The sequence below is a fragment of the Scatophagus argus genome, chromosome 1 (genome assembly GCF_020382885.2).
Source record: "Scatophagus argus isolate fScaArg1 chromosome 1, fScaArg1.pri, whole genome shotgun sequence".
Classification (NCBI taxonomy): Eukaryota; Metazoa; Chordata; class Actinopteri; family Scatophagidae; genus Scatophagus; species Scatophagus argus.
Window position 1 is genome coordinate 5,385,289 of NC_058493.1, and position 26,527 is coordinate 5,411,815.

The 26,527-nt window shown below is 39.7% G+C and overlaps 1 protein-coding gene across 4 annotated transcripts in view; it reads right to left on the reverse strand.

The window, feature by feature from the left end:
• The window catches only part of phkb (phosphorylase kinase, beta), a 103,045-nt gene that overhangs the window by 13,270 nt on the left and 63,248 nt on the right, over positions 1–26,527 (reverse strand). For all 4 annotated transcript variants that reach the window (XM_046399882.1, XM_046399964.1, XM_046399706.1 and 1 more), the window contains 6 exons: positions 14,398–14,453; positions 13,464–13,557; positions 5,541–5,624; positions 4,625–4,729; positions 3,093–3,175; positions 2,372–2,462 (listed from right to left, as the gene is read on the reverse strand). In XM_046399882.1, coding sequence (XP_046255838.1) covers positions 2,372–2,462; positions 3,093–3,175; positions 4,625–4,729; positions 5,541–5,624; positions 13,464–13,557; positions 14,398–14,453 — 513 coding nt within the window. The remainder of the gene's footprint in view (positions 1–2,371; positions 2,463–3,092; positions 3,176–4,624; positions 4,730–5,540; positions 5,625–13,463; positions 13,558–14,397; positions 14,454–26,527) is intronic.

The window sequence follows — 26,527 nt, forward strand, 5'->3', positions numbered from 1 at the left end:
CCTCTGAGTATTTTGAAAGCCTGGCAGTATAGGAGTAAAGAGTGCAGTTCAATACCACTTGCTCCTGTGGTCTAAATGTGATATTAGCCATTCCAACTGAAGTCAACTCTAAAACAAAAATAAGAGGCGTAGGAGAGGAGCAATGCTGCTCCCCATAACAATGAGATGATGAAGAGGAGAAGTGTTTCAAAGCTGTAGGCGTTAGCTGTGAAGTGAATAGCAAATAGGCAAAGGGAAGGAAGAACTTTAAAGCAAAAATCATATGAGGAAGTCTCTGCTGAACACCACAAACACACTGGGAGGTTGGAAGACCTGTCACAAGTTTGTCAAAGCAGTTGGTTAAAGTTACCAATGTGAAAATAATTCTAACTCGGCCTTATTTTTCTGCCTTTTTCCCCCATCATGAGGATTGATTTTGTTCAAAATCCTGCAACTTCAACCAATAAAGTCTGTCTGAAACTAAGTTTAATTTATTGTTACAAGAGTACTTTGTACTTAGGCTTGGGCAGTGTTTTCAGATATAACATGGAACAAACCATTCAGCAAAGTAAAGGAGGTGTGATCAATGCTACAAGTAATGATGAGATTAAACCAAACAGTAAAAAGACAATAAAATTCTGTAGAGCTGAGGGGCGTTGCAGTCAGATGGAAAATCTCTCTGGCTTTGTCACAGTCAGCGATGCATTTCGCATTACACTGAGTCATGTTAGCCACTGTCAATATCAAAATACTGATTACAGCAGCGCTAACTAAATCTGGTGTTATGCTGTCACGGCCCCTCCACTGGCTTGGAAAGCAATGGTCCTGATGAAGCTAAATTAAGCCGCAAAGTAACTTGGCCTAATTAATAGTTACAGTGCAGAATCAAGCACAGAAAACCCATTTTAACGTGAATATTCCTTTAATTGCTGTGTGGGCCTTTTCTTTAGATGCGATCCATCTATTAATGTAGACTGATTTATTAATATATGTTGGAACTGAGCATTGAACTGAGTGCTGTCAGCAGGGCAATGGATCCAATAAAGTGATCGACCTCTAATCTATTAATTCAGCATTTCATTTGTTGTGGTCCCCCATAATCATTTCATTGTATTTAACAAGCCACAAAAGGCTTCACCCCAGCAGTTTCCATCTCCTTTCTGAAACCACCCAGGCTCAAATTCAGTTTCACCTTTCTGAGGCAAACAAAAGCAGTTTGCAAAAGCAGTTTGCCTCCCAAATTGAATCTGACAGTCCAAGGTCAAAACACAAATAAACATTGGTAAAGAGGTAGGACTACAGATTAAAGGCTGGGAAATGTTTTCTCCCCCACAAAAGACAAAGATGAAGCTCTGCAACATAGTTCACTGAAACATCACAACCCATCAAGGTATGCTTATTATCATAAACAACAATACAATAAATAAAATGAGCAAAACCAATGTTTTTTCTCGACAGATCAGTGCAGCCTATTTTATGATTACTTGGTGACAGTCACACGCTGTTGAAAGCTACAGTCCTTTTGCTTAGATTTTGTTTTAAGTGTTAAATCTGTACATCTCATCTTCATGTCCTGGAGGTTGTGCACCATTATTAACTATATTCAATATTCTGGACTTGTTTAGCCCTTTTTTCATAAAGATAAAAGGAAGTCTCAAATAGTCGTTATTTTTGTTATTATAATCTAAATTCTGTAAGTCAGTAGGATTCTGTGGAGAGCAGGGCAGTAACCTGGCGTTAACAGAAGAGGGTATGACAAGGTGTGCGAACCACATACAGTGTCAGTCTGCCTCAGTCAGACTGCACCCAGAAGATGGTTTAAACTGGTTTAAAAAACACTCTTAACAACATTCTGAATTGTCAACATTTTGTCTAGAGCTGCTGATGAAAGATGCCAATGTGTGAATTATGTCAGTGTTGCTGCAGGTTTTAACGATTGTACTGAACTGATAAGACCATAACACCTTAATATGAACATACATAAAATGTTTTGTGTTGCAGTATTTATTAAAAAGGCACTAATGTTTTTAGAAATTAGGATTCATCTTTTTAAGTGAAATCAAAATTGGATTTTGACACTTGACCTTGATGCCCTGGCATGTGGTCTTTGTCTCCTCAAAAAAATTGTCCCACTGCAGGCCAAGTGATCTTGCTCCAGAATTCCAGGCCTTGTTTAGAGTATGGGCTTAGCCAGTGTTGCCATGAAAATTGAGTAATATTGGAAAACTTGCACTTTGTGCTGTGTCAATTTTTAATGATATTTTAACTATTAATTGTTAACACAATCAATAATCAGTTCAGGGAATTTCTTGGAATCTGCATCCCGAAAATTAGAGTGATTAAAAATGCCCACATGTAAAAATCAATACAAGATTTCATTGGATAAACAAACCTGAAGTCTGTCGACATGAACTTTGACCCCTCCAATGTTGCCTTTCTTGAATGAGGCAAGCATGTCCAAGACTGGGTTGAAGCGGCTCCCTCTGGTGGGACACAATGGAAAAAAAAAAAGACTCAATAGACGAAGATGTTAGAGTGAATCTGCTTAATGCTGAATCCAAGCATCAAACAGAATACATGTATTAAACATATCATGAGTAAGAAATCTTCACAGTGGAAATTTTTCTCAATAAGTCATCATCCCAATCAATGGCAAACTAACCACTATTGAGTTGTTTCTATGAGAGCCCATTGACTCATTCGAGATTCTGCAGTATGTCTGTTTAAGCATTTGTAGCACATTTAACATATGCTTCCTGGGTAATGGTCAATACTGCTGTAATCAGCTCCCCAGCCAGGCTACAGTGATACAAATGAGAAACATTATCATCTAATCAGCAAGCAAATACAGTTGCACCTTCCTGCTATGAAGACAAATTGTCCACATAGAAGGGACAAGGTGTAGAGAGGGAGGGGGAGAGAAATGCTGGAGTAAAAAAAATGACTGACTGTCAAGACATTTTATTGCATGCTTGAGCCAGTATCAAACAGAAAATGCGAGATAGAGGGTGATGTATGGAGAGATAAGAGAAGAAAGAATAGTGTGAAATAGCTATCACAGGACAGGAAAACAGAAAAAAGATAAAAGAGTTATTACTGAGTGTGTATATTACTTGATGTTATCCTCGCGGATGAGAACCAGGAAAAGAGGACGTCCCTGCATCTTCCAGCACTGTTTGATGAACTGCAGGGCATTCTGTGCACACACACACACACACACACTCACCATTTTACATCGGCATAGGCATGGTGCTGAAAAATTCAGTTTCTACTGTTTCTGAGCATGTCCTTCAACCGCCTCAACTGTCAAACTGATCAAAGCTTAAATTGTAACATTTTTGGTCATGAAGATTAATTTACATTCAGAAAAGCCACTATTTCACTAAGGTGTACAAATGTTACCTTTCAATTCTGTGTGTTTTGCTTATGATTTGCCCTCCATATTTTATTACATTTGTCACATTAATGCCAGTCCCCCACAGGGATCCACCTTCCAGTGAGCCAAACTGTAGGTATATTTATAAGTGCTCTGGTCCAGCAGAGGAAACAATACACTGGCTTATTTATCCTAACTATATGTCATACAACTACAAAATATCACTGACAAGATCTGAACCAGGGGCATCATGATCACATCATACACAGCGAAGAGCTCCAGGCCATGAGGGAGCTCCGCAGCTGAGGATTTGTTTCAGGGAGGTGGAACCTCTTCACCAGTGTTTTAGAATGATCAGTCAATAAATTTTGAATGGAGCCAGTCTTCACAGCATGTTCTGTTCCTGTCAAATTTTGTACCTTTACTTGTTTTAATGAATCTACTGAAGGTAGGCATGATGTAGTTATTATAAGTCTAGGAGGGAACAGGACAGTTTTTTGCTCAAGACATCTGCTAAAGGAGGAAAAACTACAAGGCTACAATGTGAGATACAGTACAATTTTAGGTTTAAATCAGTTGAAAACCTGCCGGTTAAGCACTCTGAATGTTGTTTTCTTGTGGCAAAATTCTTGCTTATTAATTATTTTAGTATTTTATATTCCAAAAATAATTTGTACTTTCAAATTATTTCAATTTATTGGCCAGAACCTGTGCTCCAAATGCTGCATGTGCCCATTCAGCTAGAGGGAATGTTGGCACTGTGAGCACCACAAGCAAAGTACCATCTAGTTAATATGTTATATTTGAGGGAAGACAGACTCAGCATCTCTCACCAAAACAATCTAGATGGAGAAATATGTGCTTTGTTTTAAAACATTTAAAATCCTAGTCTGACAGGTCAGACTAGGATCTCCATATCCGCCTAATTGGCACCTCGCTTTCTTTTATCGATTTGGTCCTTCTGAGACACTCAATAATTAAGCCTGATTCATAGAAAATACAGAAGAGCTGAGTTTAGGATAAGCCAGTATCATTGTACTGGTATCTGGTAGGCGATGGTTCTTGAATGTGCCCTTTCTGTGAGGGTGCTATGTAAAAATGAGTTTAAAACCAAACCAGCTGATTACCAGTCTTTTTCACAGTCTTTGTCCTTACAGACCTTAAAAACTGAATATACTGTATATCTGTTATTATTTAAGTTAAGGGTGTAGCATGGTTAGGTGGGGAGTCAAGGCGTAGCTAAGCACCAAAAATGTGACCCTTACTTACCTTGATGTCATCAATCAGCAGCATAACATCTTGGGACAAGTAAAAGTCACTTAGATCAAACACTATCGGGTAGCACACCACCGTCTTGCCCAGGATGCGATAAATCTGGAGGCAGGCAGACACACACACACACACACACACACACTATTGCATTAGAAGACGGATGGCTCACAAGTAGCCACGTATACATTATTCTGGCCAGTGTATAAAACAATCCATCAATCATGAGACAGAGGGGACAAACTCCTGATAACACACACATACAGTACATAAACAGAGCATGTACAAAGCTGCCTTGTACATGCACAGACTGTCACACACACTTGGACAGACACTGATGATGATAATGCCCTCTGGCAGTCTGCCTTGCTCCCCATAAATGTTCCATTATAATATTGTCTTAGCATTGCTTTGGGAGCCATGATTCATTTGTTTGGCAATGTCTTTGTTTGAGAAAGCTGCTATAGCTCAACTTATTTGGTAGTGCTATGACCTTCATTTGGGAGGAACTGCAAACAACATCAGCATGAGACTTTAGCGTGCACACATACACACACACACACACACTGTACAAGCACACACAAACACTTCCACAGTCACATAATATGTACACACAGGGACACACACAGACTGCCTGACAGCAGCTTAGCATATTAAAATAAGTTCTGAGAATAAACAAAGTCTATTCACCAGCAGTCACTGATGCACAGTGTATGGAAAAACTCTTGGAAATTAATATTTTCTGTTACTCTGTTCAGTTTTTGAGTTGCAGTCTCAGAGCTCTGGGAAATTTATGCAAATCAATATATGGAAAGTGCCTCAGTGGTCACCCATGACCTGTGCAGTACAACAACATAGATGCATATGTGTGTGCATGTGCCAGTACATGTGTGGGTGTGGTTGAAGATTCATATACCTTGCAGGTCCCAATGCAGCCCACTGGCCTCTCTGGACGCCCACTCAACCCCAGTTTCTTATTGATGGCTAGGAAACGATATGCCTGCAGAAACACACACATACGTACAGTATATACATAGACATATAAACACACACATTGTCAGTAAACACAAACATTCACGAACACACATGCATGTGATCTTACTACCAGCCTTATTTTCAGAGTATTTTCAGGTATTTCCCTGAGATATCAGTGTCTGTATCAGTACTGCTTTAAGATTAAAAATATCCTATTTGATTCAAAATGTCATGCCGCACAGTGCCATTCCATATCATAATGAAAGTGCAAGTCCATCATCTGGCTGTCCCACTGAGGCATTTCTGTTGTTGTAACTCATAAGCTGAAATTACCACCATATGGCAGAACCACCTACTGATATTAGCTCTCTGTAAAGTTATGAGACATGACGATAATGAAAAGTCCCTGTGCTGCCACCAGCAGCATGCTTAGTGGACCCATGCACACCCGTGGCCACCAGAGCTGATAACACGCTTGTACTGAGAGGCAAAAACAGAGACTGAGCTGAGCTGTCCTTAGAATAAATAAATGATAAACCCTTAGCATATTATACACATCCGTCCAGGCCCCGTCCCCCTTAGTCAGTGTTACCTGTTGTGCTTTCCATTTGAGCATGCTCCATACGAAGTTTATAATGATGTGATCCCGACAGGTTTATCACTAATTTTGCTTTGGTTTTAGTTTTTTTTTTTTGTTTGTTTTTTAATTTCTGAAACAATGTGTCTTCTTTATCTCGATTTTAGTTTATGTCCATTGGTTTTGTCAGCTAAAATGACAGCTGTTGAAAGCAGATTTATTCAGCTGAAGCTAGTTTGCTAATTAACTCTGTGTCAATGAATTGATTTAAAATGCCGTCTCCAGCTGACTTGATAAGTGCCCAGCTGATTTGAAATTTAAAAAAAAGACAGAAACTGCCTCGTTCTTGTATTGTAGGATGAAGCTACTTAGCTCCTGTATTCTGCAAGAGAAAATGCTTTCTTTCCCATGTCCAATACAAAGCATATGTATACATATATACACACACACACACACACTGCAATAAATCACTGGAGTAACCGCTGGACAGGTTAAAATATCTGCCTGTCTTTTTCTTGCAGGGGACAGACCTACAGTATATGGCCTGACTTCAGACAAATGATGTTAAAAATGAAATGATGAACTGTAATATTAAAAGACATCTAAAACGTGATCACAGATTGATGTTTTTGGCCTTTGGCACCACACTTTCCACACAATAAAATGCTCTTTCTTTCACCACCAGCATTACTGGAAGTGTGAAAAAATCCTTTAGTTTGAGTCTGGGAGAACGTGGCTTCTGCCTGGTAAATGCATCTCCTGTCCACACACTGTAATTGCTGTAACCTGTAATCTACAGCTCAACAGCAGAAGTAATGTAGTTCAACCAAGTCAGAAGTCATTACCCAGTCATTACTGGTTCCAGTGTGTCAAGATGAAAACACTGAGTCAAGTCAGGTCTCATGTAACTTTATAAGCTGAAACATGGTAACATCAGTAGTGCAGGATGTCCAGTGAACAGAGAGTCTGACATTAATGCTCAACTTTGAAAGGGTTTGGCTGAATTCAGAGGAGATGAGGTCAAGTTTCACCCAAGTTTTACCCTTAATTAGCAGACTCAAATTCTGTGGTGTCATTCAAGCTGGAAAAAGTATAATTTCCTCAGCGATGCAATTTAGATTTTTAGGCCTGAACCAGCTTAAACCTGAACACAAGCTTGTACAAAAGACAGTTATCTGTACTTCCATCCATCCATTTTCTATACCGCTTATCCGTCAGGGTTGCGGGGGAGCTGGAGCCTATCCCAGCTGACTACGGGCGAGAGGCGGGGTTCACCCTGGACTGGTCGCCAGTCAATCACAGGGCCAACACAGCCAATTAACCTAATGTGCATGTTTTTGGTATTGTGGGAGGAAGCCGGAGTACCCGGAGAAAACCCACACAGGCACAGGGAGAACATGCAAACTCCACATAGAAGGGCCCAGACCGGGATTCGAACCTGGAACCCTCTTGCTATGAGGTGACAGTGCTAACCACTGCACCACCGCGCCACCCCTCATCTGCACTTTAAAACTTTAAAACAACTATCACTAGCACAGGTGCACAATTACCCAGGTATAAAGAGCAACACAGATAAATAGACATTTTTAACTGTTTCACAGGTAATTAGGCATTAATTACCCAGTTGTTGGCTCCCTGGTTCAAAACAACACAGAGGGAAAGCTCATGGCCTTCAACGACACCCATCTCTAAAATGCATTTAGAGGTGGTAGCAAGGAGAACACAAAGCTGCAGCCTATCAGTTTCCAGAACATTTCTTTGGTGCTTTAGGTAAAAGCTTACCACTGTGTCTCCTGCTATCAAAATGCACTGATTCAAAGATGTGAAGAGATAGAAGATGGACATCGATTTCTCAGCTCTATTTGCTCGGACACACTCATCCCAAGTGCCTGTGTGTGTGTGTGTGTGTGTGCTGAAGAGTTTGCACTTGTGTTGTGCAATGTGTGAATTGCATTTTTGATGTGTCAGACTGAGTGTGAAAACAGAGCACTTACTTCTTTTGTGATACCTTATAAATTCTAAATTTAAATACCTTCCAAATCTGTCCTATCATGAAACAGAACCAGTACACCCACACACTCAAGTGGCACTGCAGGAAATCTGCCTTTCAAGCACTCCATGCGGCATTCTTCCACCTCATACCAACTGCAATTCACAACGTCAGCCAAAAGGTGGTGCTCTTCTACTCCAGTGTACTTCCTTTCTGTTTTGAAAAGGCTGAGCTGAACACAATAGTAGGAAGCAAAGGTTTGACCAATTAAAAAATTATACTAAAAGAGGAAATGGTGCAGTCTTTCTATGAAGAAAGAGAATTGTTAATTGAGGATTAAGTGGCATTACAAATCACTGCCCTAACAAGCAAGGGTGAGACCTAGAAGAGAAAAGCCAAGGGAGGTTGAGGGAACCTCCGTACCCTGCACTTCCTCTCTGCAGAATACCAATGAAGAACAGCAAGATGCAGGCAGCCTAACAAAGCATCCTTTCATTCCTTCACATTTCCACTGACTGCAGCACAAACAAGCCCGACAGGTGGGAGAGATAATAAAAAGCCATATATAAAAACTGTATTTTACACTTCTACAGTGGCAACCAGGTGTGAGAATATACTATTTAACTGACAAACGCTTGAAAAACTTTAATTCACTACAGGGGCATTGCTCAGCTTCATAGGCTCCCAGACAGGAGTAGGTTTCCACAGCTTTTTATACCTGCTGCAACTGTTGTCACAAAACGTGCATAAGATAAGACAGGCCTTTATTAGTCCCGCAGTGGGGAAATTCTCAAATAGACAGCAAATAACAGATTTGCTTTTACAGCAGATTCTGTCAAGCAGAGGGACTTACAATAAGTGTGCAGGTTCAGCATCATGCTTAGCAACTCAAAAAGATACTGCATGTACCTATTGAATTTGGGATTAAAACTTCTGAGATGCTTCCGTAACCACTGGTTTGCCCCACAAAATATCTTCATAGGATAGGACTGCATTTGTTCACGTTTGGCTCACAACAATCTTTTAGTCCAAAATTCCTCCCCAAACAGCATTTCCTCGAGACCCATTTGATTTGACTAACTGCCTGCTATAAACAAAAAAAACAAAACAACTACCACACATTTTGACCTCCATCTTAATACTCACTGTCCTTCACAGCCAGAATGAGGAGGAGAAATGATGACAGCAACCGATAACTTTAACATGCAAAGGACTTTCCTGGATTTATTAAGCTGCATTTTATTTTTGTCCATTATTACTGTTTGTAATGGTAACATTTTATTCATCCCCTGTGTTGGAAGGATGTGGGAAATGCAAGAATGATAGCCACATGGAAGTTTCAAAAAAAAAAAAAAACCTTACAGAAATGATTTCAAAAACTTTGTGCCAGTCCAAATCATCCAGTATCCAGCTAAGTATAGCTAATTCTCTACAACTGTAATGATAGGACTACTTTGTGTGTTTACCTTGAGACAACTGCACAAGAACGGCTGTAGGCTTGTAAAGCCATTTCCTTACTCTCTGAGCCAGAGATTCATAACTGACAAAACTATCTGAATAAGATCCAGGTGGAAAAATAGGATCACATTTAGATGACACCAGGCGTCACTTGTAACTGCAACATGTGGAGACAGTGGGAGTTTCAAAAAGCAAATGTTGTCTACAATGATGTCGACGTGAGATATGACAAAAAACCTGGAGAGAAACAGCTAAAAGAAAAGCTTTTTTTTTTTTTACAGACATCTGTAAAGGAATAAGCTTTAGGGTGTACAGGTGGGAATAACACATTGCAAAATGTAATTGCCACTCTCCCATCGTCAGGCGGCTGCTGTCAACACAATCAAACGACTGTGAGGGACAAGGTGAGGTGAGCAAATGCAGCCTACAGCACCTGAGATGGTGGTGACTCCGAGATAAACAGATTCTGTCAAGGAAGAAACGTCTGGCTGGGCTTTGGATTTAATATTCCACACAGTGCCGGCTATGACTCAGAACTGCATATGCATCTGAGAGGCAGGGCACCATGCAGCAGAAAGAGGCAGTGAGGAGAAAAGGAAAAAGTAACAGGTATGACAGTTCAAAGGCTGATGATAGACCTGGAGGGAGGAGTTGTTTGGTGTGACGGCCATAACAGGGTGGCATGGTGCAGGCCTTGAGGGGACAGTGGGGTGAGAGAAACGGATGTGGCGGATTTAGCAGGAGAGGACAGAAGCCAGAAAGGTCTAGAGTAAAGAACAGAGCCTCTAGAGATGACATGATAGGAGAAATTACTTGTTTATAGAAGGTGGTGTGAGAATAGATGCCACACTACAAACATGACAGAACACAAACAGAGGCCAGGGAAGAGACAAGGGTTTTTGTGACTGTCAGAGGAGAGACAGCACACTTCAAACAATACAAATTCAGATGAGGGACAGTGTCTAGAGGAGGGACCAGGTGTGTGAGTGACAGACACGATGGGAGTGAAACAGAAGCTGGAAGGCAGGTATTGGTTGGTGTCGCAGAAATGACAGTACAAATGGTGTCATCTGCTGTAGATGAAGGAACCAGTGTGGACAGGATGGAAACAGCAGCTAGTGTCAGACTTGTTACTAGAGTGAAGCTCCTTCCCCCGTTACTGACAGCATGCCTCTACTGTTTAAAATCCACTAACCAAACAGTATTGCAGTTGGGTTCCAATGAATGGCTCCATTTCGGATTCAGTTTCAAGCTGGTAAAGTACTATTGTGTGGAATCTAAGAAATCTCCTGTGGTACCTCTTGCTTACTTTACTCCATTTTATGAGCAAAGAGTAATGTACATGTATAAAACATAGTAATTTAACCAAAAAGGAAACTTACTATATCTTGGAACTGAATATCAACAGTTGTGTTTCATCTCCTAAATACTAGGTTAATTATGACTTTATGTTACTTACAGTTAAAGCTGGAAAAATCTGATAAGGGACTTGAAATGACTTGATTAGCAGGTAGATTCAGATGTGATGAAATTCTATTGTGTCACGCCTTGTGTTTAAGTTGTGTTCTGTCTTTTGATTTTTGGTCCATGTGTCTGGTTTCATGTGTGTCTTGTCATGTGTTTCCATGTATTATGTTTCAGGTTTTTGTCATGTCCTGTTTTATTTTGAAAGCGTCACTTCCCCTGTGTGTCTCTTTTTCATGTAGCTTTGCTTTGGTTTATCTTGATTGCTTTCTCCTCCCCTTATGTGTTTCACCTGTGTCTCGTTATGTTGTCTATTTAGTCCTCGTCTTTCCTGTCACTCTTTGTCAGGTTGTTGTTCAGGAATCAACATTTATGTTCAGGAATCGCTTGCCATGCCATGATTTTTACCACAGTTTTTTGTTGATCCTTGAGCCACAGTGTGTGCCTGTTTTTGAGTTGTTTGATTTAAATTAAAAACTATTATTTTGGACCTCTGCCTGCCTGCACTTATTTGAGATTCTGCATCGGCGTTCAGTGCCGCTGCTGCTGCGTGACACATTGAGTTCCACCCCCTTTGTAGACAGCAAAAGATATGGATAGTGAATTTTAGTTTTTCATCACAACTGAGCTCCTACAAAACTTTAATGTTTGACATAGCCCTCTAAGAACAAATTTAGAAGCTGCTCAGCTCCATGCATCTCCAATTTGTCAGAGTGACACAGTGACAGCTCCACCATTACACTGATCAATCAAGGTGAACAATCACTGTTCAACCAATCAACCAATCTGCTGTCTTGCTGTGATTGATGGGACAACCAAGAGGAAAATGCTAAAACCACAAAATCTTGAATTGTTAAACATTTGGGCCGAATGAATCAAGCTCTGTTGGGATATTGATAGCTACAGTAACCACTGGCATGTAATCAGTGAAGTTTCAATTGAACACTGGCAAAACTCCTCCTTTCAACAATGATTGTCCAATCACAGCTTAGCAGCTGTGACAAGACACAGCATGTCTGTCAAGCTCTGGATTCCTCCACATACTGAAGTGATATACATGGGGCTGTAACAAGAGCAATGTACCATATATGAAGGGTTCAGAGGATGCTGTCTTTGTATAAATCGTTCCAAAATCCAAAACACGAACAAGCAAAAGTGGAAGAGATTGATTAAACAGTGTGTTTGTCTGCTCTAATGTAAGTCACTAACATTGGCGTGCCTGGAGCTTTGGTGGTCTGCCACAGAAACACGTTAACACTCCCAAATTAGTTTTCAAAATCGCATTGTGATTGGTTCTGCATACAGAAGATCCCCATTTGTGGGACATTTAAACAAAGCAAAACAAAGAAAGAAATCACGGTTTGTGTTCAAGTAACTCAACAAGAGTGAACTCTAGTACTAGTAGTGTGTTTGACCCAGCAATCCACCTCAACCCTGTCCCTTTCTAACTGCACATCATGGAGCATTTTAAACATGTTGTCAGGTATCATGTTATCTGCAACATGCTTCAACGATCCATAAGCTAGCGTCTGAATGGTGTTATGTAAGGAAGCAATAACCATCTGATATTACATTTTTCTCATATTCTACTATAACATTAGAGTGACAAGAGTTAGCCTGAAATAAAAGATTGTTGCTTCTTTATTTCCACATCTCCTACGTGGATAATCAATTAGTAACAATTAAGCCAGTAACATGCAAAAATGCATCTTTAACCTCAGTCTTTTTATTGGACTGAATGGTGCCACATATGTCACCAATGAATGCAAATTTAAAGACATAATATGTAAAATTTCTGCATTAAAATGTCTAAAAACAATTAAACATTTGTGATACATTTTGTGGAGTTGTGTACCCACAGAAAAAAACCCCACAGAAATCTATTATCTTATTCAAGGTAATGTTGCATTTTATTTAGTCAGGTGTCACTGTAACTTCCAGGGGAGAGTCAAAAATAAGAAAGTCATGAAAAATGACTAAACATAATGAAACTTAAATGTTTCACATCAGACAGATTCTCATTGGCAATGGTGAGTGTTTGACAAGGAACAACAACTCCCATAATCTCTTCTTACTTGCATCTTTTGTTGTGGTTATTACTGAGAGACCGTTAGCAGCAGAAGCTACATCCTGCACGTTTAAGATCCTTTCGGAGGTTTCTTATTTTGAAACATTAAAAAGTCAGCTGGAGATAGAGATATCACTTGTCAGACTCGGTTAATCTTGTTAGCTAGTGAGTTGGGTCTTAATCAGCAACTCTTTGTTTAAAAAATGACCATTAACAATATAATTGTAAACTGCTCTGCTGTGTAATTGCAGGATTGAGAGCTTGTTACATTGGTGACCAGTTTGTGACCAGTGTGTGTCTGTGTTACCTTAACAAGCTCCTTCTGGGGCCAGATCTGGATGGGCTCCACCTGCTGGGGTGTCTGGGTCTGAATGCCATACGTGTTCAAAAACACCTGCAGTCTACACACACACACACACACACACACACACACACATACACAATTAAAATATATTTAGGTACTTTACCAGTAGCTATTAGACTGTTTTACCATATTTTCACCTCTGTTGCCCTTTAAAATTTGCTAAAAGTTGGTCCTCCATACCTGCATTTCAAAAAAAACTATGCAACCCTAACACAATTCCTACGTCGAACACACAAAATATGTATTGTCTTTGTGACTATTTGTTTTTGAAAAGAGAAAGACTGAGACTGCTTCATCTAATTATTCTCTTAGAAATATACTATCCTGTGACTCTACAGCTGCTGCTGCCCTTTAAATACACAGATTTATCATTAACTCTTCAGCAGAACCTTGTGCTCTTGTAAATATGAAACTCATGTTAATCTGGTGTGTTGCAAATCTTTATCTGCCATGAAGCTTTAGCTATTACTGAATGGTAATGTGGATCATAGAGCATACAGTAAGTGGCCTGCAGTGAGAAAAAAGATGCAAGAGTTGTGATGGAGACTTGCCAGCAGCAGTAATTGAAGCTACAGGTTAACAAGCTTCACGGAGTCATTTGACCCTGTTTGACTCACATGCAATCACACTCTTACATGTGTATCCGAGTGTACGCACACACACACACACACGTGTGGTTACACGAATGCACACACACAATGAGAAGAGTGACAGATGATCACAGAGGTCAGACTGAGCTCTGGCTTTATGAGCTCATCACAATCACAGCGAGGAGAGCGAAATAGGAGAGAGGAGTGAACAATAACCTCACTTTATGGCCTGAAACACATTAAGGTGCACACACACACACACACACACACACACACACACACATTACCTCTGGCTCTCTGCTATCAGGGCCACATGAATCACAACATCATTCTCTATGGGACCCTGTGAAAAAGACACAGAACAGGGAGATTAACATGTGAGCCACATCTCTGCTGTGTGTTTGTGTTTTCCTTCTTGTATCCATTAACATTGTTAATGCACAGTGAAAATAATGCAAACCTGTTGAGCCTGAAACATTCAGACCTGAGTGTTCCTTCTGTTATTTCTCAGTCTCATCTGGATGCATCACTTAGTTTTGTTAGGGTTCTGTTTAACGTTTTGTATGTTTACTGTCATGTAGAAGTTCTTGTTTTCACACTTGCTTTTGTTAACTAATTTTCATCACAGTGCTGTTCATCTAACAGCCACGCCAGTAAATCAAACTGGAAAAGAATGAGAATGGAGTTGAGTTGAGTTATTATAAAGATAATATTGCCCGTGTTACTGTGTTACTGGTACCAAACAACTCACACAATTTGAATGCAAGCTGAACTCTGAATAACCAACTAAGTTTAATAAGAGATACGGTAACACTGGGCTTGGAGGGAAGGAAATGGGAATCAAGAAGGACGAGAGAAACATGAGGGGAAGAGCAGAGATGTGATATGAGTGAAGCATGAGGATATTACAGTACAGTGACCTTTTTTCCGCTTTGGTGCCGAAATTATTTTGGTGTCAAAATTATGTAAAGTGGAGGAATAGAATATGGAAAAAAGAAACATGGAATATGAACTTCGTGATTATTGAAACAACACAAAAATAGTTGAAGAATATTTTGACAATAATTTTAGCTAAGCATTTTATAAAGCAGAAATTCCATGTATTTGTTTGCTGCAGCTTCTCTAATGTGAGGATTTTCTGCTTTGCTCATTTTCCTACAAACCTCATATTTAATACTCCACATGAGTGACACATGACTAACAGTCAGACAGAAATATGGTCAAAAATCTCACTTGGCATTCATTTTTATGCTATAAGCATAATAAATGACTGAGAGAATAATCAGATAAATAATGCATAATGAAACAACCGACTGCTGCACTACAGGCCAGTAACAAGCAATCAGATTTACCCACTGTCCAATCACAATGTTGGCTGATTGGTTTCTGTTTAAATCATTAACAAGTTTCAGTCCCATGAACACCACTGTGCTCCTTTAAGTACAGTAATAATACAGTAAAACCACACCGACACTACAAATGTGTAGTAATCAGTGGATGAAAACTCGCCACAAACACACTATTAACTCGTATTTCAGTAACTTTTGCTAAAAACTACAACACTGAGGTGTTTTAGAAATTTATACAGGCTTTTATCTTTATTTATTCATTTATTGATTGATTTAGATTACTTTTTTTAATTTATAGCTTCAGTACGTTGAATATTATCAAATGTGGTTGTCATATTATCTTAAATGCAAGGTATCAAAAACGCAATCAAATCAATACTTCTGACAACCTTGATGTTCAGTGGCAACAATTCAGTCAGGGAAATTGAACAGTACATGGGCTAGCTGTTGCATTGTTGATTTTGGTCTTCAACAAGAAAAACACAGGCTAACAGCAGAGTTAAAGTTAAACCACTGGTCCAAATCAGTGCACAGGGTAAACATCAGTATATTTTCATACCCTGTATCATCAGGACACCCACAGTAATGTGTTATTGCTTTTTAACTTTTTCGGACAACCAATAAAACTGCAAAATAACTAGCAAAAAAGCACAAAATAAAAACTGAATCCAACATAAAGAATTCTTTCTAGCAAGCTGTGTTTTCTCTAAATGAGGTAACACCAAGGAAGACAGAACTAAAGCAATAAAAACACATGGCTTTTCATCGCTTACATGCGCCCTCAGAAGGATCCCATCAAGGGAACACTCACACTACCACTACTACACACAGACAGTCGAAACGGGTCAGAACAGACAATCACATCACTCACGCTGCCCGCAGTGTGAAAGCAGGGTGAGAGAAAACATAAGGGCGAGAAAAAAATAAGATGGAGAAAAGAGGGAACAAACAGTCATTTCAAAGGTTTTCTCTGCAGTAATGTTAGCCCTTTTGGGTTTGTGCACGACCGGGGAAAACACAGACAAGAGACATCACAGTTGTTTGTTTTGTAGTGGAGCACCTGAATGCATCACAATGAATTTTATTGGTGTGTGTTTGTATCTGACTGTTTTCCTGTCTCTACCTAGGACCCATGAGCGTATGTATCTGTTGGTTTAAGTGTGTGTCACCATGCCTTTGTCTTACTGCATGCTAAAAACCACATATCTGTTTTTCCTGCAACTTTTACTTGTGATAAGTTAAGGTGCAAGTGCTTATTCCTTTCTTTCTCTTTTGCTTTTACCTGTAAAGAGACTTGTATAATATTTCTGCACATGTAAAAGTCTCTCTGTATGTGTCCTTCAGCGCCTTTCATCTTCTCGTCCTTTACTTGTGGAAGTACCATTTATAAGTGCCATTTATATGTTTGTGTGTGTGTGTGTCTGTGCACCATGAATTGTAAGCAGAGACAATCATCTTCATGGTGCTGAGTGACTGTCTGTTTGGGGTCATTTAGAAAGCAGACAGTAGCTTGTGACTTACAGGAGCGACGGCCTTTCATCTTGTTCTCATTGTGGGAATCTGTGCACACACACACTGATGCATACACACAGAACATGGCAACACTTTTGCACATGAACCAGCATGTGCAGATGCTCAGATTCCTAGTCAGTTACAAAACACAGTGCCAGGGAACACAACACGTACAAATAAGCATGCTTGTGGATACAGATACACACACACACACACACACACACACACACACACACACACACACACACACACAAAGCTGGGAGTTTGGTCATTAAGTGCTGCTTTTAGCCAACAACCTTGATACCATAAATTAGAGAGTGGAGAGAGAGAACGAAGAGGTGGGGTAGCTGAGTAGGAAAAATACAGACATCTGAACATAAATTTCTCTCACTGAAACGAGGAGCAAGGGATTCTAAAATGTTGCAATGCAACTCTCTCATTAGTACTGGTCTCCCAGCAGACAAAGGACTTATTTGGTGAAGGAAAAGATAAGGAAATATATAATGGAGACAGAAGAAATATACTCCTTCAGGCTCTCACCCACTGAGCACTGCTATTGAACCTCAGCCCCAAGACTGTGCAACTGCAGAGAGGACCATGAGATGAGCCTTCAAATGTTTCTTTAAGCCACCTTCATAAAATCACCATAAAAGAAGAATCCATGTAGTGCGACTGAAACAGAGTCTGACAGAGAAGCAGACAAGGAAAGATGTGCAGCTTCACCAAAGCAGCTCTGCTGCAGACTGCTTAAAGCTACTTCACAAATCATCTCAAACCTGGATGTGCCCGATGGTGAGGCTACTGGCCTGATGTCAGCACAGCTCAGGCTAAATATAACAGTTTAAAGTTCTGTAGCACTCCCTGGAATTGGATTACAGACCAATTAATGAAAAGAAAAAAAGAACAAGTCAGTCGCAATTTAACACAGGTAATTAAAGTTTTAAAACTTTAATTAAGCATTATAATACATAGGGCAAAAGAAAATGGACTGAAATATCCAAATAGTGAGGCTGATACGATAAAAAGAAACATCCTGGCTAACTTTGCCCATAGATTTGCATGTCTTTACAGTTTTTCTTGACTAGAAAAATATGCTCTCTTGCTCTCACCATGTTGTCTCCACCTACACATCAAACCTACATGCCGACCTACAAATTCGACAAGTTCAGTTTCACTTGAATTCTAAATTCTTGTAAATAACTAACTGGAAGTAGGAGAAGAAAAGGGGGCTTAGGGAGGGTGAGAAAGTCACAAAAATGGACTGCATCACTTCAACATGAAATAACTCCTGGAGAGCACTGAACATCACAGACTGATGCTGATTAAAGCACTGTATGTATCCAAGAGGGAACAATGCTGTTGGGCAAACTGCTGTTGACAACTTAAGGGTGGTATGTTATTGATCTGCAGAGGTTACATTTACTGTAACATGACCAACATTACTGCTGGTACCTTTTATACAGGAACTCTGAGGTAGTTTTGCACAATATTACCTTAAACTTCTAAATCTAACTCAATACAGGATACACTGCATTAAAGAAGAAAAGAATAAATTCACAAAATTTCAAAAAAATCAATAGTTTTATATCTTTGTATTTATAAAGAACGAGTTGAATGTTTTGTTTTCCTAGATTGTTCTGATGTGAGTTGGACAGTTTTGGAGATATGGACTATAGAGATGCTTGCCTTCTCTTAAACATAATGGAACTAGAAGGCTCTTGGTTTGTGATGCTCAAAGTGCCAAAAAATGCCTTCAAAAAATGTACATTTAAATTTAACTGCTTAGTCAAAATAACTGCTTGTTGTTTGCAGCTTAAAGTAGGAACAATTTTTTTTTCTGTATGACCACACAGAGGCAAGCTAATGTGACTTCTATACAGAGGAGGAGGCTATTAATGTAAACATTTCACTAGCACAAACATCACACCTCATGAGAAAATGCAAGTTTCTTTTTGCGCAGTGAAACAGTGTAGTTCAGTAGAAAGAAAATAGTTCCAATATGAAATTGCTACTATATCAATGGCCAATATCTCCATAACTCAACAGCTCACACCAAAACAATCTAGATGGATAAACAGATGTACGGGTAAGGGGGGAAATCTATTTTTGATTTTGAGATTAGGATGTAACAGTTGTAAAATGGGGAGAGTTTTATGACTGTTGCAAGATTTTCTGTAGATTAGCAGGCTGTGTACCCTCTGGGTCACAGCACAGTATGTTTCACTCCATGAAGGAAACATACTGTGCTCCTCTCATGACACTGAACTACTTTTTCCAAACACACGGCACAAGATATCAAAGATGTGTGTGCCTGAGGGAAATCCAGCTCACCAGGCCAGAACATTGAACAATCCTGTATACAAGGGGGGCATGGCCAGGAGCAGAGAGCAGAGACCTCAGAGTTGCCACCAAGCAGAACTCGTGCTCTGTTAGCCTGAGGTTTGGAGGTGAAGTAGAAAAACAAAATATTATCAGTGCAGGCATCCTGCCAGCATCTGTGCAATTGGTCCAACTATTAATTAAATCACTCAAATTTTCAATTGATATGGAAATAAGATTCATTTACTCATGAACTGAGTAGACCACAGCTCGAAAAATGCAATAAAGTATTTAATATCAACTTGAGACTCCTTGTAGGAGGAGTGTTTGATGTTGTCAAAGCAGGAAAAGCGGGGATCATTTTTGCAATAAGCAGGTGTCAAAGAATGGACTTTGTACTGTATAAAGAAGTTCAAAAGTCAACAAAGGTAGAAAAACAAAACAAAACACTATGACACTTAATTAACAAATAGGAATTAGAGAAGTCTGTGCCAAAAGGCATTAAAGAGACTCTTTCTGCAGCCAGCTAAAAGGGCTGCAGCAGCAAAAAGACATTTGTCTGCACCTGGAAAACAACAACTCAGCACTCCTGCAGTCACAGCCTTTTGCTGAGCAAGACTAGTCTGGGCCAGTTTAAAATGTTTTTTCTTAGATGATGAAGCTGCTCTCATTTTATTTTTTCATTATCATAAGGAACCATATAAAAAAACAGCGATTAACACATTGCACAAAATCGCCTGTTCAACCAGTGCCTCCTCATAAACCTTGCTTCACACTGATTTCTTTCCACCTGGTCACCCCAGGTTCTGCCCACAGTGTGCTGAGGTGAGGTCTGTTCTATAGTAGTATCCTCTTCATTTCCTATGCAGAGAAACAGTATGTTCCCTGGTTTTCACCTCTCCAATACCGCAAAATGCTGAGACTTAGTAGGCTGCCTGCTCTCGTACCTTATAGACTTAACTATAGTACTGTCAGTTCTAGATGGAATAATACCTTTTTGGAAAAGCACCACTTTGTTTAAAACACTCCTAATATAAATATTAACTAGAGCTTGCCATATTGACCATATAAATCCACTCTCAGGTTTCCTATTAATTCCACAGTTTGACATTTTGGGAAATAAGCTTATTCACATTTTTTGTGTGTCTTTATGTGAGGTGGTTATCTTAGCTTAGTATAAAAATATGAGAGGAGGGGACTGATCTTCTCGTCTCACACAAGACCAAAAGCACCAAACAGACATTTTCCAAAATGTCAAACTATTCCCTTGAGGGACATTACAAATCTCTGTATCGCTTTAGGTGCCCTAGATCTCTACTGGCACAACAAAAAGAAAACAGCCTTCTTTTACTGAGTCTTCAAGTGTGTTCAAATAAACTACCAGCGGCCAGTTCTGTTTTGGTATTTCAACTTAAATTTCTCCCCTTAACTGTATAATTACATTTGATAGTCAGTAGTGAAGCCCAGGCCTGTGTTTATTTAGCTTCAGTTAGTTATAAGATTAGAGGTAATTTGAGTTTTGTAATCTTAAAAAGAGTAAAGAGTCTTACAGTTACAGTTCACTTACTGTACTGCAACTTGTCCATTACAAATGAGTTACATCCTTCAAGTCTCCCATTCTTGCAATGCCGGCTTTGTACTTTGAGTCAAGTAATACATTTCTGACCTCTGCACTAAATCAAGTGAGCTGCGTCTCAAATACTAGGATCCCAAATGTGAAGGAGCCATGTTACTGATGACTTTCAGAGGGCAGGGAGAGCAAGATGTGTTCTTATTTGTTTTGTCCCGGTCTAATAACACTGACTGCTTCCACTGTGAGTGCATGTGTGTTACCTTTGCTATTGTAGTAAACCCAAAAAGTATTTTGTATTGTGAAGGACAGTAAGAAGTTTTCTCTGAAACGGCTGCAGCCTCAACTACAAATATCCAGCCACGGATTTAAAAAATTATATATGGTGTAAAAAGTTACAGTTCTGACATGAAAAAGGATTCTGGAAGAAAAACACAATGTGGCCTTGGCACAAGTAAATAAATGAATGAATATATAAATAAATACATCACAATCCACGCAGACAGGAAGGTAGAAAAAGGAAAAGAAAAAGAAGTCTTGAGATGAGACAAATTGAGACATGCTATTAACAAGTGCTAGTGTACATTTCCAGCGTCTGCAGCAGGCCAGGCTGCTGCGTCCTGACCCTTGGAGATACGGCAGCGCAAAATTTCACAAAGTGAAAAGCCATTAGCCCGAGAATGCTGCTGTGAGTCCCCGCAGAACAGAAATGAATTTGAGCTCCGCTTCATTTGACTTTTCCCCAAAATTAAAAGCACTGAGTTGTGACGCAGGATGAATAGTGTCTGATATCTTTCTTTCCCTTTTTCATTTCTATGCTCTCGTATTTCATTCCTATTCTTATTTCTTTTTCCTTCTGTTCTTCCTTCCCTCCTTCAAACCTACCCTCTGTTCCTTCTTTGTTTTATTCCTTCTTTCTGTGCTGTTATTCCTTCCCTTTATTTCCTTCCTTTCAATCATTTCAACCTAACTTCTTCCTCATTATTATTCCCATCAATCCTTTCTGTCAGTTATTCATACTGTGTTTTTTTCTTCCCATCCTTCTTTTACCCTTCCTTCCTTCTATTTCTTCTTTCTTTACATCCTTCCCTCTTTTTGGAAGCCTTTTCCTTCCCTCCTTGCCCACCGTCCTATGATTGTTTTCTTTCATCCTTACTTCTTTTCCTTTATCTTTCTTTCTGTACTTCCTTCTGTCTTTCCATCCATCTTTCTTCCCAAATTTCTTTCTTTCCCTACCTCTCTCTGGAACCTCCTGTCTCACTGTCTGTGTTCATTACTGTCGCTCTCTCTGTCTCGTGCGTCCCATGGGTCAGAACTAAATCATTCACAAACACATTTCACAGAGACAAATCCTAGACATTTCTGTCAAAACAGGTCCACCAGCAATAGTCAAAACTCAAACAGTCTTGCTCACGGGATGAAAATGTTTCAAAGCAGCAGCAGCTTTATGTACACAGCTGTAGGTCTGCAAATCAGGTGGCTGCCAAAGCAATGAAAGCATCAACACATTTGATTAATGTTGCCTACTGAACAAAGTCTTCACATGAATCAATTCTTGATCACACTTCTGGTGGTTCTTTTCTTTCAGTTTCCTTCTTGCTATCTAGAGCACATGTTAAAACAATTAGTTCCGACTGTTTATTTATGAATTCAGTTGCAACAGTTTGTTACGGATGAACATTCTTTTAATCGCCTGCTGTGTATTCTTGAAAGTGGAATAGACAGTAGAAGAATCAATTATTTATTTGTAAGTATGAAAGGCACTGAAAATACGAGGACAATGCAGAAAGTCCAGGTAGGATTGGAATACGACCATTTTAGGTGGGAGGGGACTGTAGGTGTGTGTGAATGTTTACAAAGTCGTGATGCTGAATGCTGCTGGCTTACTGTCACACACACACACACACACACACACACACACACACACACAACCACATTGGAGCTGAATGTCTTGTTCTTGAGTTTTCATGCAGTAATTCACAAAAGCGACTGATCAACTGACAGACATTATTTTACTGGTTAACAGTGATATATTTACTCTCCTCCGGCTATTTAACCATTTAGAAGAAATGGAGTGGAAAAAAAAAAAACTGAGCTGAACTCAGTGAGACTTGGCAACGCTATTTCAAGGTCGGATCCCTCCCAGTGTGTCGACTGGAAAAGCACCGCACGAGTGAGGCAGCCTTAAGCAAGCATCACACCACAAAGGAACAAAACATTCAAAGACTTTCATAAAGTTAAAAAGCAAGCAAGGGAATTTATCCGCCACCAAAAAAAAAAAGAAGAAAAAACTATCTGAATGAAATATAATCCCTTCTTTTCATGCCCCTGCACAGACGAATGACTCTGGGCTCTGTATCATCCTCGGGAAGTTGGTCTCTGTACAGCTCAGAGATTCATATTTTGATGGGGGTATTTCAAAAGTGTCAGGGGTTTAGCGGAAATACGTCGGGAGGGGGAAAAACATGAAAGAAATGGTAAGTCGTTTTAAATCCGGACTGTGGGAGAGGAAAATTTCTCTGGTGCATGTTTTTAAAGTTGGATCTTTTCAAAAGGTCATGTGGTGGTAATAACGTCGTGACCATGACCAGATTCAGTCAGTTTTCAGCTGAACACAACCGGAGGAGCGGGAGGTGACGAGGCAGGAGTTTTGATTTAGGGAAATGCCAGACTACGGTGTCAGACAGCACGGAGGAAAAAGAAACTGGCAGAGTTGGAGATAGAAAGGCCAACAGAAAGGAAGGAAGAAGGAGGGTGGAATCACCTCAGCAGAGTGAAGAATTGGATTGCACGGCACTAGCCGGTGTAATTGTAAAGGCACCTGGACTGCGAAACTGATACATTGCTCCACAGACTCAGAAATACGATCCTTGGCCAGAGAGTCCTTATAAGTGAAATAGCAAAAGAAATAAAAAATCAATTGATATTAAAGACGAGCCAGTGTGAGCTACACGGGCCTCGCCCTTGTCTTAGCGGCCCTGTTTGATGTCATGCCTGGAGAGCCGGGAAGCTGGGGAAGATAAGTGGCCTGATTACTTCTGTGTGTGCGTGTGTGTCTGAGTGTGTGTGAGTGTGTGTGTGAGAGAGAGAGAGAGAGAGGGAGAGAGAGGTTAGTGTGCACAATGTTCCAAGCAATGCAGAAAAAACAAATATGCATTCAGTTGCATATGAAAATTGAATGCCTGGCGGTGACAGGCTGCACACATGAGAGCCACACATGTGATTTTTGCTTTCTGCGTGCGTGTTTGGAATAGCGGATATTGCCTCGACTTCCATCCCTTAACAAGTCACTTCAGAGCCCCAAACACAAGCTGGCAAATGGAAAAACTTGATTTTAATCTGCCAGAGTGTGTGTGTGTGTGTGTGTGTTTGTGCGTGTTTATAGTGAATGATTTCTAATGCACATATGCAGCCTGACAATGACCCTGGAACAGAAATGTGTCTTTAGTCGCTGTGCCAGGCTGTTCCACTCAGATGCAGACACAGATGATGCACACCACCCATACACTACACATATAATTACAAACTTTAGGAACAGATGGGCATTAAGGGTTTAATGCACGCTCTCTCTCTCTCTCTCTCTCTCGCTCTCTCATTTATACACACAAACAAAGGCTCTAAAAGTATTCGATAAATAAGATGGCATGTTTGGTGCTGGAGTTATAAACCGGCCCTGACAGCTCTCTTTGGACATGCAGGACGCACTTTGCAGACAAGGTGCACTCAGATGTATTTACCTATTCAAACCATCCCTAATGTTTCTTATGTTTCTGAATTTCTTCATCCTGGAAAGCACAAGTGCTCTAAAAATGAAAGATTTATTAGTATTTGTAACAAGTAAAAAAAAAAAAATTTAATCAAAAAAATGAATTAAAAAATCCTTAAAGAGAGTACTTAGCTGTTATTATACAAGGGAAATGTCAGCCATTTGTCAACAGCAAGGCTAAAGTGAGAGGTCATTACAGGAGGTGTGATCTGTAGTTGGAGGGTTTTCGAAGGCTCATACAGAGAAGATGAAGTGAATTTTTATACCTCCTAGCATTTTATGATGTTGGCACAACCTCTAAGAGCCTTGCTCAAACTACTGAAGAACTATGCTCCATTTCCTGCTTGCCGATCAATGCCCTCTTAGGAGATGCTTTTGAAGTTAACCATTATGAACCTACAGGTAGTGCTAAAAAAATACAACTTGATTTGTCAGAACTGATATAGAGAATCTATTCCACACAGTTTCCATTCCTGACTGTGGTGTGGATGACTGCTCACATCATTATTTGACTGAGCGTATTATGTTTGGAAGGCAAAGTTCAGGCCAATAAATTTGTTTACGGTTGAGGTTAGAGTTAGACAATAAAAACAGCAATCCCTCATTTAAACCTTATGCATCTGGAAAGAGTTCCTGCAGCTTCACAGCTTACTGACATTGCCGTCAATGTCCACTAGAAGCATGTTAGAAGCAGAACATTAAAAGCAGCCTCTTCTCTAGCAGCCACATTTCCTCTATAACTATATAGTTCCCATAGAGTATTTAGAGTTGTTCTGCCAGTTTGTTTGTTTTACACGCATACTGAAGCAGCTCATTTAGTTGTAGTAACAGATGCTCAGGGGCTGTTCATTGCATTACTGTACTCCTGGACATCATTTCAGATATGCATTTCCTGAGTATATCAGCAGCAGAGAGTATAATTACCACCTCACAGTTGTAAGCCTCCATCAGGTCAAGTTGGTCTTCACATCCAAAGTCTGTCTGGACATCTTTACATAATATATATCAAGCAGAAAATATAGCTTTTTCACACGGTACAACAACCACCTGAAACTCAATATCATCAAAATCAATCAGCTTGCGGTGGACTACAATGCTTCAAATATAGATGCTTCAAATTTCAAAACATAGATGCTTGACACACATATACAAAGCGGCAGCACATAGCACAGTTTAAAGGTAGACACCAAAGATTGGTGTCACCAATTCAGTATCTGACCAAATGTGAAATATGGTCACAATCTGACCTTCTGTTTCTCAGGTATGGTGTCGAACAACGACCAGAAAACATTATGATGTCATAAAGTTGTAAAGTGAAGTTGACCTTTAATTTTTTGGATATAAAATGTCATCACTTAATCATTTCTTGCTATTAGGAATCTGTGTTAAATTTTGCCATAATCAGCATACTGTCACAGTCACAGTGACCTTGATCTTTAACTGCTAACATCGAATCATTCCATCTTTGGCCAACCCAAAAGCAAAATGCCTCTGGCCAAGGCTGTCGCTGGAATGGAGGCATAAAAAGACTCCTGCAAACTAGTTGCTCTATTGCTCTGCAATACGAATACAGGGACAGATGAATTAGATCTAGTAGAACACAGACAACATTACAACAAGAAATAACTACACTGATCCAAAAACATGCTATCACACCGTTATCAAGATATTTAAAATAATGGCAATAAAAAGGACGCATGCACGCCTCACTGTAGATTCATGCTGCTTTTTTATGCTTTCTCTTGCACACCTTACACACCTACATTACAACATATTATATTATATACACTAGAGCAGTGGTTCTCAAAACTTTTAAATCAAGGAGCACTGAACTGACACAAATTAAACCATGGTTCTCTATTTGATAAGAATTTGTCCCAGAATTTTGTTTTTAAAAGTTC